This window comes from Zophobas morio, unplaced genomic scaffold (assembly GCF_036711695.1).
Source record: "Zophobas morio isolate AGI-343-1 ecotype UQ-CSIRO unplaced genomic scaffold, CSIRO_AGI_Zmor_V1 ptg000022l, whole genome shotgun sequence".
Classification (NCBI taxonomy): Eukaryota; Metazoa; Arthropoda; class Insecta; order Coleoptera; family Tenebrionidae; genus Zophobas; species Zophobas morio.
Window position 1 is genome coordinate 7501097 of NW_026972127.1, and position 16830 is coordinate 7517926.

At 34.6% G+C, this 16830-nt stretch overlaps 1 protein-coding gene across 1 annotated transcript in view; it reads left to right on the plus strand.

Annotated features, from left to right (window-relative positions):
- The window catches only part of LOC135133722 (sperm-tail PG-rich repeat-containing protein 2-like), a 52910-nt gene that overhangs the window by 23726 nt on the left and 12354 nt on the right, over positions 1-16830 (plus strand). The window contains exons 7-8 of the mRNA XM_064062210.1: positions 4421-4562; positions 4622-4731. Of these exons, the coding sequence (XP_063918280.1) occupies positions 4421-4562; positions 4622-4731 (252 nt within the window). The remainder of the gene's footprint in view (positions 1-4420; positions 4563-4621; positions 4732-16830) is intronic.

Consider the following 16830-nt stretch of genomic DNA (forward strand, 5'->3'; position numbering starts at 1 on the left):
AACCAGCTACAAAAAAGAGGTACAAATCCAAAAAATTGGTCTAAAGAGTTTAGACAGTACTGTCGGAAACGTGACGACTGCATGCCAATTATTAGATTTCAAAGCATTCGGTTTTATAGTTTTTGATTAAATCAATAAAATAAATTCACGCATACATTAATTTTTTTGGGTCACCCTAGATATGCATATAAAAAAAATATGAATGGATTGATAAATCACAAGAAGAGACTCATCATATTTTGTACATTTTAGATAGGATTTATTCAGCAAAATTTTGGGATAACTAAATATATTGTGATTAAAATTTTATTATGCTTATCATAACTGTAAACCATCTGCAAAATTTCAAAGCATTCGGTTTTGTAGATTTCAAATTAAATATCAAAATGTTGTTTCCCAATTTTGATTTTTTTCCAAAAATATGGACGTTTCCGGTAAAATCTCAATTCGGAGTCATAAACTACATGTGTAAGACTATGTTATTTTATACAATTTAAGACCCATTTACTATGTACAATTTTGAAGTGACGTCATCACATTAGTAGTGGGGATGATTAGACAAATTTTGGTTAGTGTTTTACCATCTACATGACATACCTAATATAAATACAAAATTACAATCGGCGCAGTACTTTCGGAGATTATCTGTCTAATAAAAATCCGGGACCGCAGAGAGACGAACAGACGGACAGACGGACAGACAGACGGAAACGGGAGACCTATTTCTTCGTCTTCTAGGGGTCATGAAAGATCGAGAAAATGTAAAAGTAGAGAGTCGGCCGACGGACTCGATTACAATACTTCCTTTGCTTACACTCGGGAAGTAAAAATGCAACAAAAAAGGCAACTCTACAAAAAAGTGAAAAAAAAAGGCGAAAAAAGTCTTTAAAAAGGCAACAAAAAAGTCAATAAAAACGTCGGCTACGAAAATGCGCCAAAAAAGTAACACAAAATTCAATAGCCGAGAGTCAAAAATCTACAAAATAAAAGACAATGGAAAAAGAACAGTCTTAAAAAAATGGAGACAAAAAATGCGAAAACGAAGGAGAAAAAAAATTCATAAAAAATGGGAAAAGAGCCATTAGAAAAAGTGACAAAAAAGAGAGAATTCCACAAGATATCCCAAAAAATATGCGACTACACAAAGTGATAGAACAAAGGCGATAAAAAAGAGGTCAAAAAAACGTAACAAAAAAAAAGCACCTGAAAGATAGGAAGGAAAAAAATGTGAAAAAAAGTTATAAAAAAGGAAACGAAAACAGGACTTTTTAATCGGCTACAAAAAAGGCGTAAAAAAGACAAAAAATACAACAAAAGAAAAGGCAACTACAAAAAAGTGAAAAAAAAGGCGAAAAAGGTCTTTAAAAAGGCGAAGTCCGTAAAAACGGCGAATACAAAAATATGCTAAAAAAGTCACAAAAAAATCAACAAAATAAAAGACAATGAAAAAAGGACAAACAGTCTCAAAAAAATGGAGACAAAAAATGCGAAAACGAGAAAAAATAAGGCCATTAGAAAAAGTGACAAAAAAACGACAAAAAAAGAGACTTCCACAAAATATGCCAAAAAAATGCGACTACACAAAATGACAGAACAACGGCGATAAAAAAGAGGTCAAGAAGACGTAAAAAAGGCACATGAAAGATAGACGAAAAAAAATCATTAAAAAGGAAACAAAAAAGGCATAAAAAACACAAAAAAATGCAACGAAAAAGACAACTCTCCAAAAAAGTGAAAAAAAAAGCGAAAAAAAGGCGATAAAAATGCCCATAAATACGGCGACTACAAAAATATGCCAAAAAAACAGTTAACAAAAGAGACTCAAAAAACGTCACAAAAAAATCGACAAAAAAAAGAACAATGAAAAAAAGGACAAACAGTCTCAAACAATTTAAACAAAAACGCGAAAACAAAGAAGAAAAAAAACATTAAAAAAATGAGAAAAAAAGGCCATTGGAAAAAGTGACAAAAAACGACAAAAAAGGGCTACAAAGAGCAATATAAAAACCCCAAAAAAGAAAATGAAAAACTCGACAAAAAATTAAAAAAAAAACAAAAATGCGAAAACAGATCAAAAAAATAATAAAATGATGCGAAAAAGGCCGCAACAAAAAATGACTAGACAAGAAAGCCAAAAACGCGACAAAAATTATACAAAAAATGTAATCAAAAAACGCGACTATAAAATGACAAAAAAAGGCGATTGCAAAAAATGGCAAGAAGCTAGTTAAAAAACATCAACAAAAATACTGATTAAAAAAAGGGGATTGAAAACACAAAAAAACGCGCCCAAAATAAGTGACTCAAAAGTGGTGACAAAAAAGGTCACAAAAAAGAACAAAAAAAGACCACTCAAAAAAAAAACAACAAAAGGGGTACCAAAACAGGTGGCAAAAAGTCAACAGAAAAGGGACTACAATAGGCAATAAAAAAGGATAAAAAAACAACAAAAATCTCCATCAACAAAAAAACTACTAAAGAAAAACAGAAAAATGCTACGAGCGGCACAAAGTTCACCAAAAACCTACGAAAACAGAGAAAGTGTTTACAAAAGTGAGACCCAAAAGAACAACAAAACTTCACACAAAATGCAACTACAAAATACAGTAAAAAACTATAGAAAACTACGAATAGCGACAAAAACGCAAAAAAAAGGAAGTAAGGGACTGAAATTACCAAAAAATGAAAACAGAGGAAAAAATCCTGAAACACTATTGCAAAAATCTACAAAAGTGTGAGAAAAACGCTACAAAAAATAAGACTACGAAAAGTTACAAAAATGCGATATGGACAAAAAGTAGTCGATTATAAAAAAAATCACAAAAAATAATACAGAATTGAGATATAAATATGACCACAAAAAAAAAAATAACGAAAAATGAGCGTGGAAAAAAACAAAGAGTCCTCAAAAATGGTACCAAAAATGATAAAACAAAGGACATAAAATTCTTAAAAAATGAGAAAACGATAAAAAAGACAAAAACATCAACAACAAACTCTTCAAAAACCACGACAAAAGAATGCAACCAAAAGAAGGGAGTTAAAAAGGCTACAAAAAAAGAGCAGAATAATTGCTACAAAAAAGAGGACAAAAAATGTAAGTGCATAAAGTACCAAAAAAATAACATTAAAAATGGAAGTACAAATCTAGTTTGGGAAATTTAACCAACAATTACTATGCAAGGTGACGTAATTAAATTGTTGGTGGGGATGATTAGACAAATCTTGGTTGGCATTTCACCATCTATACGAAATTCCTAAAATATATATATATAATTTGATCACAATCAGCCCGGCAGTTGCGGAGATTATTTGTCCAGTAAAATCGACATAGACAGATAGACAGAGGCAGACAGATACACAGATAGGCACACATAGAGACAAAAATGGAAGACCTATTTTTTTTATCATTTTATAAGTGTCATGAAACGTCTAGAAAACATAAAAATAGCCGTTCGCACGATGAGCCCTATTGCAATGCTTCTCTAGCTTACGCTTGAAGAAAGGCCACGAAAAAATGCAACCAAAAAATTTGTGTCAAAAAAGACGACAAAAATTAGCAAAATCTTCTGATCCCGTCATAAAATTTTTTGGAATGGATAAACAAAAAAATTGTAAACTTTTCTATAATTTTGATTTTTTTCCAAAAAATCAGTTTGTTAAAGGTAAAAAATAAGGCCAATTCATAATCCACAGATATAGGAAAACGAAAAAGTATTTTATTCTATGAAATCTAAAAGTTATTTCTAAACAAACTTGGGTGACTCCATCAAATTGTTGCATGATTAGACAAATTTTGGTTTAATACACGACATTTTTAATATGCACAAAAAATTTGATAACAATGTAGGTCTTAAAACAGTACTTTCTTAGCTTACATTTGGGAAATAAAGAATAAATAATACCAGTCACAGTGTAAGAGAAAAAAGTGGCCATGAAGGAATCGAACCGACGACTTCTCCACCGTTATTAAGCATAAAATTTGGATTTTTTTTGGAGAAAACCACAAACGAAATATCTTTGAAATTCTCATTCGTTTTTATAAAATCATCCACATCAATTTGAGATTCATCTAGATTAAACATAATGGCCTTCTTTTAATCCAGGTTCATCAACTTCCGTAACATCTTCAATGGCGTATGTAAATCGAAGTTTCGAAGTAAAAATAAATCAAACAAAGACTTTTGCACTATACAGTGGATACAAATGGGTGGTGAAAAAGAATAACAAATTCACCTAAATAGTTAACTGTTATGATTATTATTGATTTTTCTGTAGGTAGAATCACACTGTAACCTACATGAAATATTTTTCCATTTCCTCTTCGCACCTAGACATCATCTCTGTCAGCAAAGTTCCCAACGCAGCGCCCCGTCATTTTCATAAAATACGGCCCTAATAAATATCTCTTTTCCGGCAGGACGTCATAGGGCCCGCCCAATACAACATTTCTCGGAGTTTCAAGAAAAACCAGCAACGGAAGTCCTTCAACGTCAGTGGAATACCTTTCAACACTACCGGTCCACGAAGCCTCGTTCCTGCAATAAAAGTCGGCGTTCCTTGTACGTTAATTCCGTCCTCTTCCTTTTTTTACAAAAATATGCAAATCCGCCTCTTCCAGGCTCCACAAGCTACGAAACCGAACTGGGCCTGAACTGCACCGGCCACAGTTTCGACGTGTGCCCTAGATTCGCCTGCCCTGAAGAGACTCCCGGTCCAGGCCAGTACAACGTGAGTTGCACATCACCTTTTTGATTTATGCGAGTCGCTCCGGCGATATCTTCTCAATATTTTGCTTTTTCTGACGGCGATCGATTTCGCGTAAGAAATTTATGCCGACTTTTAAAGCACTTTTCCGATTCCGGGCATATGAAATGCCTCTGTGAGTCATCCTTATATTTCAAATGTCACCGGCACTCCGGCATATATCAGTGCGCGTCTAATACACCAGCGATTCGAGCGGCGAACCGGAATCCCCGGACTCCCGGACTGGTATCTCGCACCGAGCACAGTATCAATTACTTCGACTATCTATCTGGCTGAATGCGATCGTTCCAGGTTAATTCTCTTCATTATCCCTTATGCCGTGCACAATAATTGAAATGTTAATGGGAACGTTTAGGTGATGTGTATTACGTTAGGTTGGTCGTTAGGAGAAAGATTGCCAGCAGGGATGCCAATTATGTTTTTGATGCGGCGTTGAGACGTAATTGGTTCGATTTTTCTGGTTGTGAGATCTACAGGGTGGGTGCATCATTTGAGTAAATTTGTGAATAACAATAAAGTTTGTAAAGAGAAATATAATTTTTGAAGTAAATAACTAGTTTTCGAAATATCTACAAAAATTATCACGTCGTTTTCCTTGCTTATTAATAAAGAACAGATTTTGGACTAAAAAAGCCAACATAGTTACTAAAATAGGGCACAAAAACACCTATTATCTTACATAATCAGCGATTCCAATTTTCGTTAAAATTTAAATGACTAAATTTTCGGCACAAAATTTTTTTCTTTCGTCTGTTGGGACATTTTTATATCTACAGAACAATTCACCGTTTTCTATATGAAAAACGTTTTTGTTTTTCGTCCATTCCCTTAACTTGTCCTTTAAAGACGATTTGACCTTCGGCATTTAAAAAAAATACACAAAATTCTAGATGAAAAACAATTCTTAAAACACTTTTACACTTTTGAACTTTACTTTATGAAAAGCCAACACGAACTAATTGATACAGGAAGAGAACTCGAAAAGAAAGTTGGAGGAGGGCTTGGTGTATTTAACACATTAAAGTCCTTCCTAGAAAAGCAAGGGATAACTTGTGTCGGTGTCTGAAAATAGGTGTTTTAATTATTTTGAAATCTTACCTATGTACTTACTTAGCTGTGCAATAAAATTTGTTCTTCGATGGTTTACACAGCAAAATAAATTTGGGTTATTGAATTGTCCGCATTTTGCCAACGGAATTTCCTCGAACCTTTTACCCAAAACTCGGGTTGGATTTTCTTTCTTTATACTAGTACCGGAAATATTAAATGTCAGCTTCGCAAAAAACATGTGCTTAGGGGTATAGAAATTTCCGATTTTAGAACAAAATAGGCAAAAAAAGTAATATAGGTGGAAAAATGCAAAAAAAAGGAACTTATGATCAAAAATAGGCAAATAGGCAAAAATAAATAGGGCTCAAATAAAATAATTTTCTCAGATACAGATTTATAGTTTTGGAAATTTCATTGTACCCTATAAAATTTTATTGACAATAACAAGATGGACACACCAGTGCATCCGAATTTGTCGTAGAACATTTAGCAGGTAGTTGTACTCATGGTCATTTTCGTTCGTGAGTAACGATGGTCGCTGTCCAGACCTGGATTATTCTGCTTTCTAACATTTGGGGATTACCGGCACGCCACAAATTTAAGTTGTAAATATCTCTTGCTATTGTGCTACTGTTTGCCTCATTATGGCCAATAAAATTTTATAGGGTAGAAAGAAATTTCCAAAACTATACTATACAACGTAAAATGTAAACAGTCAGTGTTACCGTCGATAAATAAACACCGAAAAACCGAACGATGCTGTTTATTATTTATCGTACATCTTTTTCATAATGTTAACGATACTTCGACTGTAAAATCAAACAATTAGAGTACAATTATAATCGCGAAATCTTGCAAAACAAATACCGTTTTTTTAGGAACCGCAGAGATTAATTTGATAAAGACGTCAAAGTGTCAAAGATAATAATTAGGTGTTTGTTCTATTTTCTGAACCATCGGTATATACATTTTTATCGCCAAAAATTGATGAGGTCAGCTCAAAATTTTGTCCCAATAAATCCTAATGAATCCAAAATATGATGAATCTGTACTTGTGATTTATCATACTGTATTCATATTTTTACTTCCTGAGTGAAAGTTAAGGAAGTATTGTAATCGAGCCCATTGGACGACTGGCTACTTTATGTTTTCTCGACCTTCCATGACTCCTAGATTACGAAAAAGTAAGTCTCGCGTTTCCGTCTGTGTGTCTGTCCGTCCGCTGTCTGTCCGGATTTTTATTAGACAGAACTACTGGACTGGGTGTTGACAAATTTTATACGTGTATTAGGACTATCATGCAGATGGTAAACCGCTAATCAAAATTTGGCTGATCGCCCCTACTAATAATAGAATGACGCTACCTCCAAAATTTACATTAGTAAATATTACTTAAATTTTATAAAATACGATGCTCTTGCACACGTGGTTTACGAATCCGTACCGAGTTTTTACCCTAGACATTTTTTGGAGAAAAAATCAAAATTGTATATAATTTAACTTTGAAATTGCAAAATCGAATGATCTAAAAACTCGCAAACGTAAAGTATCGTAATAATGGTAAATCGTTATTCACAATTTATTTATCACCTTTCAAAGAATTGACGACGTCATCTGTGACCCTACAGTTGTGGTTTATCATAGAGTTTAGAATTACATATAGAGGGTGACTCAAAAAAATTAATAAATGAGGAAGTTTGTTGTATTGATTAAAATCAAGAACGACTCACTTCATTTTCCCGAAAATTTGGGAATACAGTACTGTTATTATTACTATTACACTGTATCTATCCAAAGTGATATACGTATCCGTTCTAAAATGCCGATGACGTCATCACAAAATTTTGTTAAGGAAAAACTCGTTTCAAACACGTTTCTTTACATTTACTTTAACATTACATAACGAGCATTCAAATAAAAACGACGTGAAGTTGGCTTTAGAAATGTGAACGAATCATTCACGAAGCCCTGAATTCACATTTACGAAGCGAACTTGACGTTGTTTTTATTTGAACGCTCGTTACATATCTTTATAGTAACTTATATGGGTTCAAGGTTCAATCAAAGTTTATAATTTTTAGAAAAAGTTGTATATGTATTATTGTAGTTACTTCAGGTTATGAGATTTTAGTAATAAAGACTCGACCGTCACCAGCAACATAACCTAATAAAATATTTTGTGCAGTTTGTGCATTTATTTCGTTTTAATTGACCTACAATAATCGTCATATTGAATAAAATAATTCAATTTGAGTCGTTCAGTGATTACTGAGTGAGACAGCGCGAGTACATTCCTAGTTTGACGGGCTCCCAGGACATGTCACGATGCTGCCGATGGGGTTTTAAGGAAGACCAGCTGCTCGAAGTCTTCATCTCGGCCTTCTTGGATACGGGCTGAGTGTAGTTCGAGATGGCTCGTTTGACGGGGTCGCGCACTATGACGAATGAATGGATCAATTTGTGCATTTATTCCGTTTAATTTGTCCTACAATAATCATCATAGTGATTTACACCGATTTAACTAAAGCTTTTGATAAAGTCCACCATTGTATTCTACTGAAAAAACTGCAGAGATATGGTTTTTGTGCCAACTTAGTTTCATTGTTAAAAGCCATGGTTATCAACAGATTCCAGTACGTGGAATATAATGGTTACAAATCGCGTGAATTTAGTTGTAATAGTGGAGTAGCGCAAGGATCAAATCTAGGACTGCTTTTATTCATTATATTTTTTAACGACATTTGTGAATACATCAACTCCAAATTTTTTGTATACGCTGATGACTTGAAGCTCATTAAGTTTATAAATTCATCGTCTGACTGTTATGATTTGCAAGAAAACATTGACTCCTTTGTTAAATATTGCTCACTAACTGTCTTGTCATTAATAAATCAAAATGTAAGATTATGTCGATAACCAGGAAAACAAACCTAATTAATTACAATTACAATATAAATGGTAATGTTTTGGAATGTTGTAATCAATTTAGGGATCTAGGTGTTATCATTGATACAAAATTATCATTTGTACCGCACATTGAATATATTACAAATGGTGCTTTAAAATTGTTAGGTTTTATAATACGTAACAGTTCAGATTTTCCTAATATATTCTCCATCAGGTTATTGTTTAATAGCTTAGTTAGGACCAAACTTGAATATTGGAGTAGTATATGGAGTCCTGCACAACAAATGTATGTTACACTACTTGAAAATGTCTTACGCAAATATTGCAAATTTTTATTTTTTAAAATGTTCGGACAATATCCAGTTCTACATTGTAATCAAAATGTGCTTCTTAATTTAGTTAATGAAAGGTCTTTGGTGAGTAGAAGAAATGTGGCTAGTTTAGTGTTCATTCAAAAAATAGTTAATGGCTCAATTAGGAGTGAATATTTACTTAATCAAATAAAAATAGTTGTCCCTAGAGCTGTAAGCAGATCGCCACTTACCTTCTTCTATAACATCCCAAACACTTTTCACCATTACAACTCGCCAATGTTAACTTCTTTCAAATTATGGAATTGTATTCAAAATAAAATTGACATTTTTCATGATGATTTGAGCAAACGCAAGGTTAAGGATCAATTACTTGACTACTATATGCAATGTTAATAGTATATTTTGTTTAGTTGTTATGAGATTGGAAATTATGTTTATGTTTTTTTTTATTATTATTATTATTACTATTAGTTTTAATTATTTTTCTATTTTTTTTGCCATTAGTTATCAATGTATGATTCTATCTGTATATGGACCTTGTGTCTGTTGGGAAAATAAAACCTATTATTATTATTATTATTATTATCACACTGGATACAATAATTCAGTTTGAGTTGTTTCGTTGATTTCTGAGAATAATTTCTAATTTCACTTTGACATTTGGATTTTGCATGGTTAATCCAAAGACGCGATCGCCGAACTTCGACAGTGCGACGGAACATTTCGCGACAAATCGGATCGGGCACGAATTTCAAAATACGATTTTTAAAACAGTAAATGAGCGGGATGCAATTTGAAAAAAATATTGGCCGATAGTCCTCTTCGACCTCCACAAAGGCATCACTCAATAATAGCTTTAAAGTGATCTGGGGTGATATTATAAAATAAAAACCAATTTGCCATGTTAATTCGTTATGTCCAGACTTGAATGCGGTACCCTGTATACACGTTGCGTCAAGAGTGTAGCATTATCGTAGGCAACGATAAAAAAAATAATAATTTTTCAAGTAGTTTTTCAAATATCCCCAAACATGTGTTTGAGTTCAATACAATACAATACAATTAATCCAATATCAGTGGTTCCAACGTTGAATGATTAGACACTTTTTGTAAAAAAAAAAACCTTCGATAGTAACAAACACAGTATAGATATAATCCCCAAATCTTGGAAAACAGAAAACAAAAGGGGGTTTTATATCAATTACAAAGGATGATTTGATGAATTGACGTCAAAGATAATCATATTTGCTGCAGTGTTGCGATATTATTTTTTCTTTTGTACTGATCTGTTTTTTTCTGTCGAAATCAGCGGACTATGTTATCTAAATTAAAATTTTGTCACGTAGTCTGCGTCTGAGTGAATCGACTGCGTTTCAAAAATTGTAATCTGTGATTTAAAATATGTAATACTTTAAATAAAACTAAGAAAAAAATGTAAAATGTTTTTTCAAAATTTTGATTAGGTTTCTAAAAGTCTAGATGCCAAAGGTAAAAAGTAAGGGCTGACTCATAAGCAACAGATGTAGAAAAAATGTTATTTTAGTTTCAGCTATTTCATATTATGTATTTAAGGAACATCTTTGCTACTACAAATATTAACAATACAAATTATAATAATAATAAAAAAAATCAAGGCGGATTCATTAATCACAAATACACGAGTATGTTATTTTATAAAGTTTAAAAGCATTTACTATGCACGATATTTCTAACATCATTAAAATTTAACAACATTGGGTGCGGTAGTTTCAGTGATTACCTGGCATATGTAAACGGGAGATCTATTTTTTCTGTTCTAGGGATCATGAAACGTCGAGAACACACGAGTGTCGCCATTCTTTTGTTGCTTGATGCAATGCAAATTGGAAGATACCAAGAACATCATTTTGCTAATGAATGCTGAATGTCATTAGTATAAATAGGTAGTTGATTTATACTTTTTTTAATATAGCCAGCATTTGCATGTTTAATTTCAAGTTCGTTCCAGACCACAACAGAAAATGAAAATTTTTCTAGACATGTACTCTCGCCTGAAATTCGCGTTGTCATGTAACAAAAGAGCAGTCAATTACAACGTCGAGCGAATGAAAACTTTGGAGATTCCGGTTTCACGTATCGCCAAATAACAATTCCTTTTATATGCGCCACCTGTTCCACATCGTGTCCACATTACGTCTATACATATTCCATCATCTAAGCAGTTGCTAGGCACCAACACAAATAAAATCCTAACCAACAATATCTTGAAAAATTGAAAAGTTCGTGTCGTCCTTTTGGACGCTCCGCTTTCCTTCCACTGCACGCTCCGGCGATCCCATTTGCATTGTTGGGATATCGTTAGGAGGATGTATCGTTTTATGGGGGCATCCGAGCTTATGTACACATGCAGTGGTGGGCTTGTTTGCAATCCCGCCATGATTGTTCACAAGTTAACGCCGTTCCATCAATAAAGTCATTTCAATTAAAGGAGATGGTGCCATAAACGCCGCAGCCATCACCATTGACATCGGCTATAGTTGCTCCATCTCTCGGCCGACGAACGCACGTCATTTGCATTGAAACTAAGCAACCGCAACATCCCCGTTGCCTGTGTAAATAACATCTGTTTACTCGGAATGTACTATACATGATTTCGCTTTAAACCCGCAGTGGATGTGTCACAATTAATTTGGTCTATGGTTTACTCCGAGTCACGACGATTTATAGACTAAATCTAGCCGGCGTGGAGAAGAAATAAAAGTGACTTTGATTTGGCGCTGCGCCCGCGGAGCAGGAATTAGCAGGAATGCTCGTGACGGTTACATGCGAAGTGCGGTAATTTGTGGTTACCAAATTTTTTCCTTCTGATAAGAATTTTGTTGACGACCATAGGTTCATATTAAAACAACTAAAGTAAAGTAAAGTAATTTGTGTCTCTGTAACGTACATTCCCCACAACACCAAAAACTAAAAAAAAAGTTTGTCAAAATATTTGTCGACGCGCCCGTTGGCGTTACCTAGACAAAACTAACTTTACTACATCGTGACCCACACTTTGGGAACCGCTGTCTATAGATCAAATCCAGTGACTTTAATTTGGCGGTGCGCCCGCGGAGCCGGAATTAGCGGGAATGCTGGTGACGGTTATGCGATGATTTAAAAGTTCGAAGCCGTTGAGCGGTGCGAGTGGTAACCGGAAAATAACCAATATGGCGTCTGGAGTGATAAAGTTTAATGGCACCACTTGAGCGGCCATAAAGTGCACTTCCGGCCGATAAAATCAATTGCATTTCCGATTTACCGGCCGCAATCAAATCTAGCACGATCATGGCGGCGTTTAAATGCAATTGCACGCGCCGCCACTACCAAGTTAACTCCAATTTGTCGGGCGCCCGTAACCCGAACGCTATCGACGCTAATGGCCAGTGTTGCGGACCGGTTTTTCCGGATTAAATATTTCATGGGAGTGGGGGCGTTTTCGAGCGGCTGGGAAAATTCAGGTGGTGTTTTTTCGACTTTTCAGTGGGTTTTAAATTCGTAGGTGGGCTAAATATTGCAGAATGATGCAGGTTCGAATTAAGAATTTATGGGACCTGCGAATTTTCTGCGATACCAACAATCGGTCAGCAACGAAATTATTCCAACATTTTAGTTACAAAATTACAATAAAAATATAATGTGTTACTGGGTGCCTATTCAGTCGTGGTCTAACTTTAAAATCTTTTCCAAAATGAGGAACAGGATACCAAAGAATTGTTCAAGACAATTCAATGTTGTACAGAGTCTCTATAAATGATTATAGGTCATGGAAACGTGCCGCCTCCCAGTTTTCGACTTTGCTAAATACCGAAGCACTCAGGACAAGTACCACACGCATTTGTATAACTGGTTGCCTAAATGCTTCATATCTTCTCTTCAAAAACTCGAACGTGCAACAATGATACTAACATTTATTTTCACAAGCTTTTTCTTTTTGAGAAAATCGTTACTCTTGTGCGTCCGCTACTTTTAAATCGAATATTCCCTCTCAAACTAGAATTTATGAGTTGTCATTAGCAGGTTCCGGCAAAAGAGCTATGCAATCGTTTCTCTGATGCATAATCGTTCGGAATTTAGACGATGGCGTGAAAAGGCCATAACTCATAGATGCGGCATCGGTTTGACAAATGCGAATGCCGATAGCAGTTCCCGCAATTGTCGACCTCAGGACAAGCAAAAATCGCTGCCATCCTTCTCAATTTACAGTTAGCTTTCGGATGGAGACGGCGCCCCATGGGGAACGCCCTCACCTGACGGCACACTTATTAGTCATTAGTTATTCCGCCCTGATTCTCCACTAACCCGGAAAAGTGGCAAACCGGAATATATTATGGCAATTTATCCGCTACTTACCGTATTCAATAAAGTCTCATATTGGGTTAGATCGATCCAGACGCTCATGAAACTGTTATATTTCATCCGCCACAATTTTCCTTTCAGCGGGAGATTTATGAAATTAATTTATTTTGGGCGGCCGGGGCTGCGGGGCTTAAGGTAAACGCAAACAATGGCCTGACAGAAAACAAAGAAGAACATCCCCGAATTTGTGCGCTACAAGATGAAACATTAATGAGTTAGACAACTAACTATATACATTCTGCGGCATCGAAGGGGTGGCTGCAACCAATTTCGATGTTTGTCTTGGTGTTTATTGAAGCAATTGTTCTTACTGTTAAAATGGATGTTTCACAACCGGGAAGGGATACCGCTATTCGAGAACGTTAAATGACTTTTCAAAATTTTAAAATACGTTATTTTCAATTCTTTGATTCCAAAAACGAATAAGATTCCTCCAAAATCTTCCAAAAGTAAAACAAACAAAGATGCTAATGACTAAAAGTTATTTATTAAAAAGAACATAAATTCTATACAAACTAACTTAAATTCCGTAACTAAAAAATATTTTTCAAATTTCGATAACAGAACATAGACCCTAAGTTAATTATTAAAATTAACATAAATTCTGTAAAAAGTAATATGTCATTTCAAAATACTCGAACTCCGTGGAATATTTTTTATTTTGATTTCTTTCTGAAAAGTGATGCCTTAGGTAAATGACACGAGATTACTACCTTGTCCCTCTTATATTTACCTCGAAATCACTGAAATCCGACGTCCACGATTCATCATCCGAGTCTTTGGCTGATTTTAAACTCACCACAGATGGCCTCCAACACTTTTTTGGTGAATTTGTTTTTCCTTCAAGTAGTCTGAATTTGGGCAATTCTAAAATACTTCCTATTATTTTAAGTACTGGTAAATTAAAAAAAGAGAAAGAACCTTTCTTTGAATAGCGTTTTTGTTGACTGCGTGGGGTTATTGCTTTCTTTTTCCCGGTACCTTTCTGAGGGGTTGGTGTGAAAGGAGAACTTTTTGGTGTGTTCAATCGAGGTGTTCTTGGTGACTTAGTAGAATTCACTGTATCCTTCGTAACATACCATAAAAAGACGCATGATCTTCTATATATATTTTTTAAATACATACCTTCTTCAGACTAACGTTGGTCTTAATCAGAGCTTCAATAGTTCGATCAAAACTCAAAAACGGCTCTCCGTGTTTCTCCGAAAAATAATTCGACAATTTTAAGAGTTTCTCTTCAGTTTTGTTGATGCGGCTTTTTAAAATGCTCAATTTTTTCAACTCTTCCGCCATTTTGCCACCTCTGTTTGCATAAAAAGATCTCGGATCTCTGTTTATTCTCAGTTCTTCTGCCTCTTTCAGAATTTTGGTGTAGGTGTTCAGCGTAATAATAATTTCACTAAAATAAATAAAAAATGAGTAAATGTAGAACAACTAACAGTTTATAAAAAATTTACTAATTTTGGGCATAGAAATCTTCCCACTTCTTGATTTCTTCATTAAAATGATCAAGCACCGCTTGACTGTAATCGTTTGTGTAAATTTCTGGAAAATCATTCCGTATGCTTGAGCCACAGTGACACTGGTCCCAAAGAACGGTCAACGTTGCTTTACATTTTTCGATTAAATTTTCCAGATTATGGTCTCTGAAGGCTTCTAATCTTGCAATTTCGTCAGAAAGACGCTGCACGAGTTCCCTCTGGGGTATTTCCGTTGATTGTAGAAAAGATATTTTTTCGCTGGCTGAAAAATGAAGACTATTCCATAATTTTTCTAGTTGTTCTTTTAAACCATTAATGCGCGTATCAGTTTCCTGCTGTTTGATCACCACACACTTGTAGATTTCATTCAGTGAGTCAATTGCTTCGCTGGTGATAACGAATGATTCGTCTGACAACTCCAGAAATTTAGCCTGTTGGGCTTCATCCAACTGAAGACCATAATCTTGAACGATGCTTCGAATTTCAGCTATTTTCGTCTTAAATTCGTTTTCTTTAAGAACGGCTCTTTGCTCTAAAGATTCTACTGTTTGTTTGATTTTTTCTTCCGATAGCAGGCACATGACATCTGGAAGAGTTCTAAAAGACTGCCCTAGTTTCTTCGCCAAAAGTTCATATTTGCCCTCCAGTTCTCGTGCTTCTTTTTGTTTTTCTTCATATATGATTTCCAGTCTGTAATACGCAAAGACTATTAAGAAAATTATGAAAAAAGATCTTACTCTTGCAATCTTGTTTTCAACCAATTGTAGTTTTTACTTAGAGGCATGTCTTTGTTCTGGTTTTCTTCGAACAAATCCACACCTAATATGGATACCAGCTCCTCTATCCTCGTTACACATTTTCCCATTAAATCAATATATTTGTCGTATATATTTTGGGCTGTGATAATACAACCTTCACACGTCCTTTTTAATTCATCCTGTACCATCTGGATTTGGTCTGCGTTTGTTTCTTGGTCGTTATCCACTGCAATTACGACCTCGAGCCATTGTAGCACAAATTTACTAACGGTGGTAATAATATCATCATGGACTATACGAGTCCATGGATATTCGTTGAATCTAGAAATTGATTAAATTAGTATGTGGTTGCTACCATTGTTTAAACATACAGCGGTTTTGAGGGACTTCTGTCACACATGATTTCCATTTCTCACAAATCACGAACTGCTTGCCGTCACGGTGTGCTGAAAGTGATAATTTTTTCCTGACTCTTTGTTCTTGCTAATGTAAAAAGTTCATTCTAAAAAACTAGCTACACGTTAGAGTCACGTGTTCTCTTGCATAGAATGCGCCCATAAAATATATAGCAACAAAATTTGAAAAAAAAAATTCAAATGTTCGTAAATGTATAAACTATTTTTATTCTTAATTTACATGAAATTAAAATAAAAGGGTTAGGGTTGACTATGTTTTTCTAGAATTATTTCTACCAGTGGTCACCAAATCATTTCTAAGGAGAATGTGGAAAACTGATTACTAGTTACTAGATTTTCTAAAATTCCAGTATAATTGATACATATTGTACAGACAACCTAGAACGTTTTCGAAACTAGAGTCCAACCAAATTAAAAAATACTATACCCAAGACATAGCGACTGTGTCACTTCTTAAATGTTTTGTGCCTATATGTCTGATGACATATTCTATCCACCAAATACTTTTTTCTAAGCCATCACTGGATTTGTCTTGGATTAACTTCTACCAGAGTATTTATGATCTTTAAATGATAGGTATACTTGTTACTTTCAGCTACTTCAACTATGATTTTTTTCAGCAAACTGACGTTGTAGACGATATCTTCAATGTAAGGGCAATCCTTTCCAAAATATTGTGTACTTTTCTTGTCCAGCGTGTACAAAGTGTATAAACTATGGGGTACTTTGACTAGGGTCCCAATAAAATTTATCACGTTAT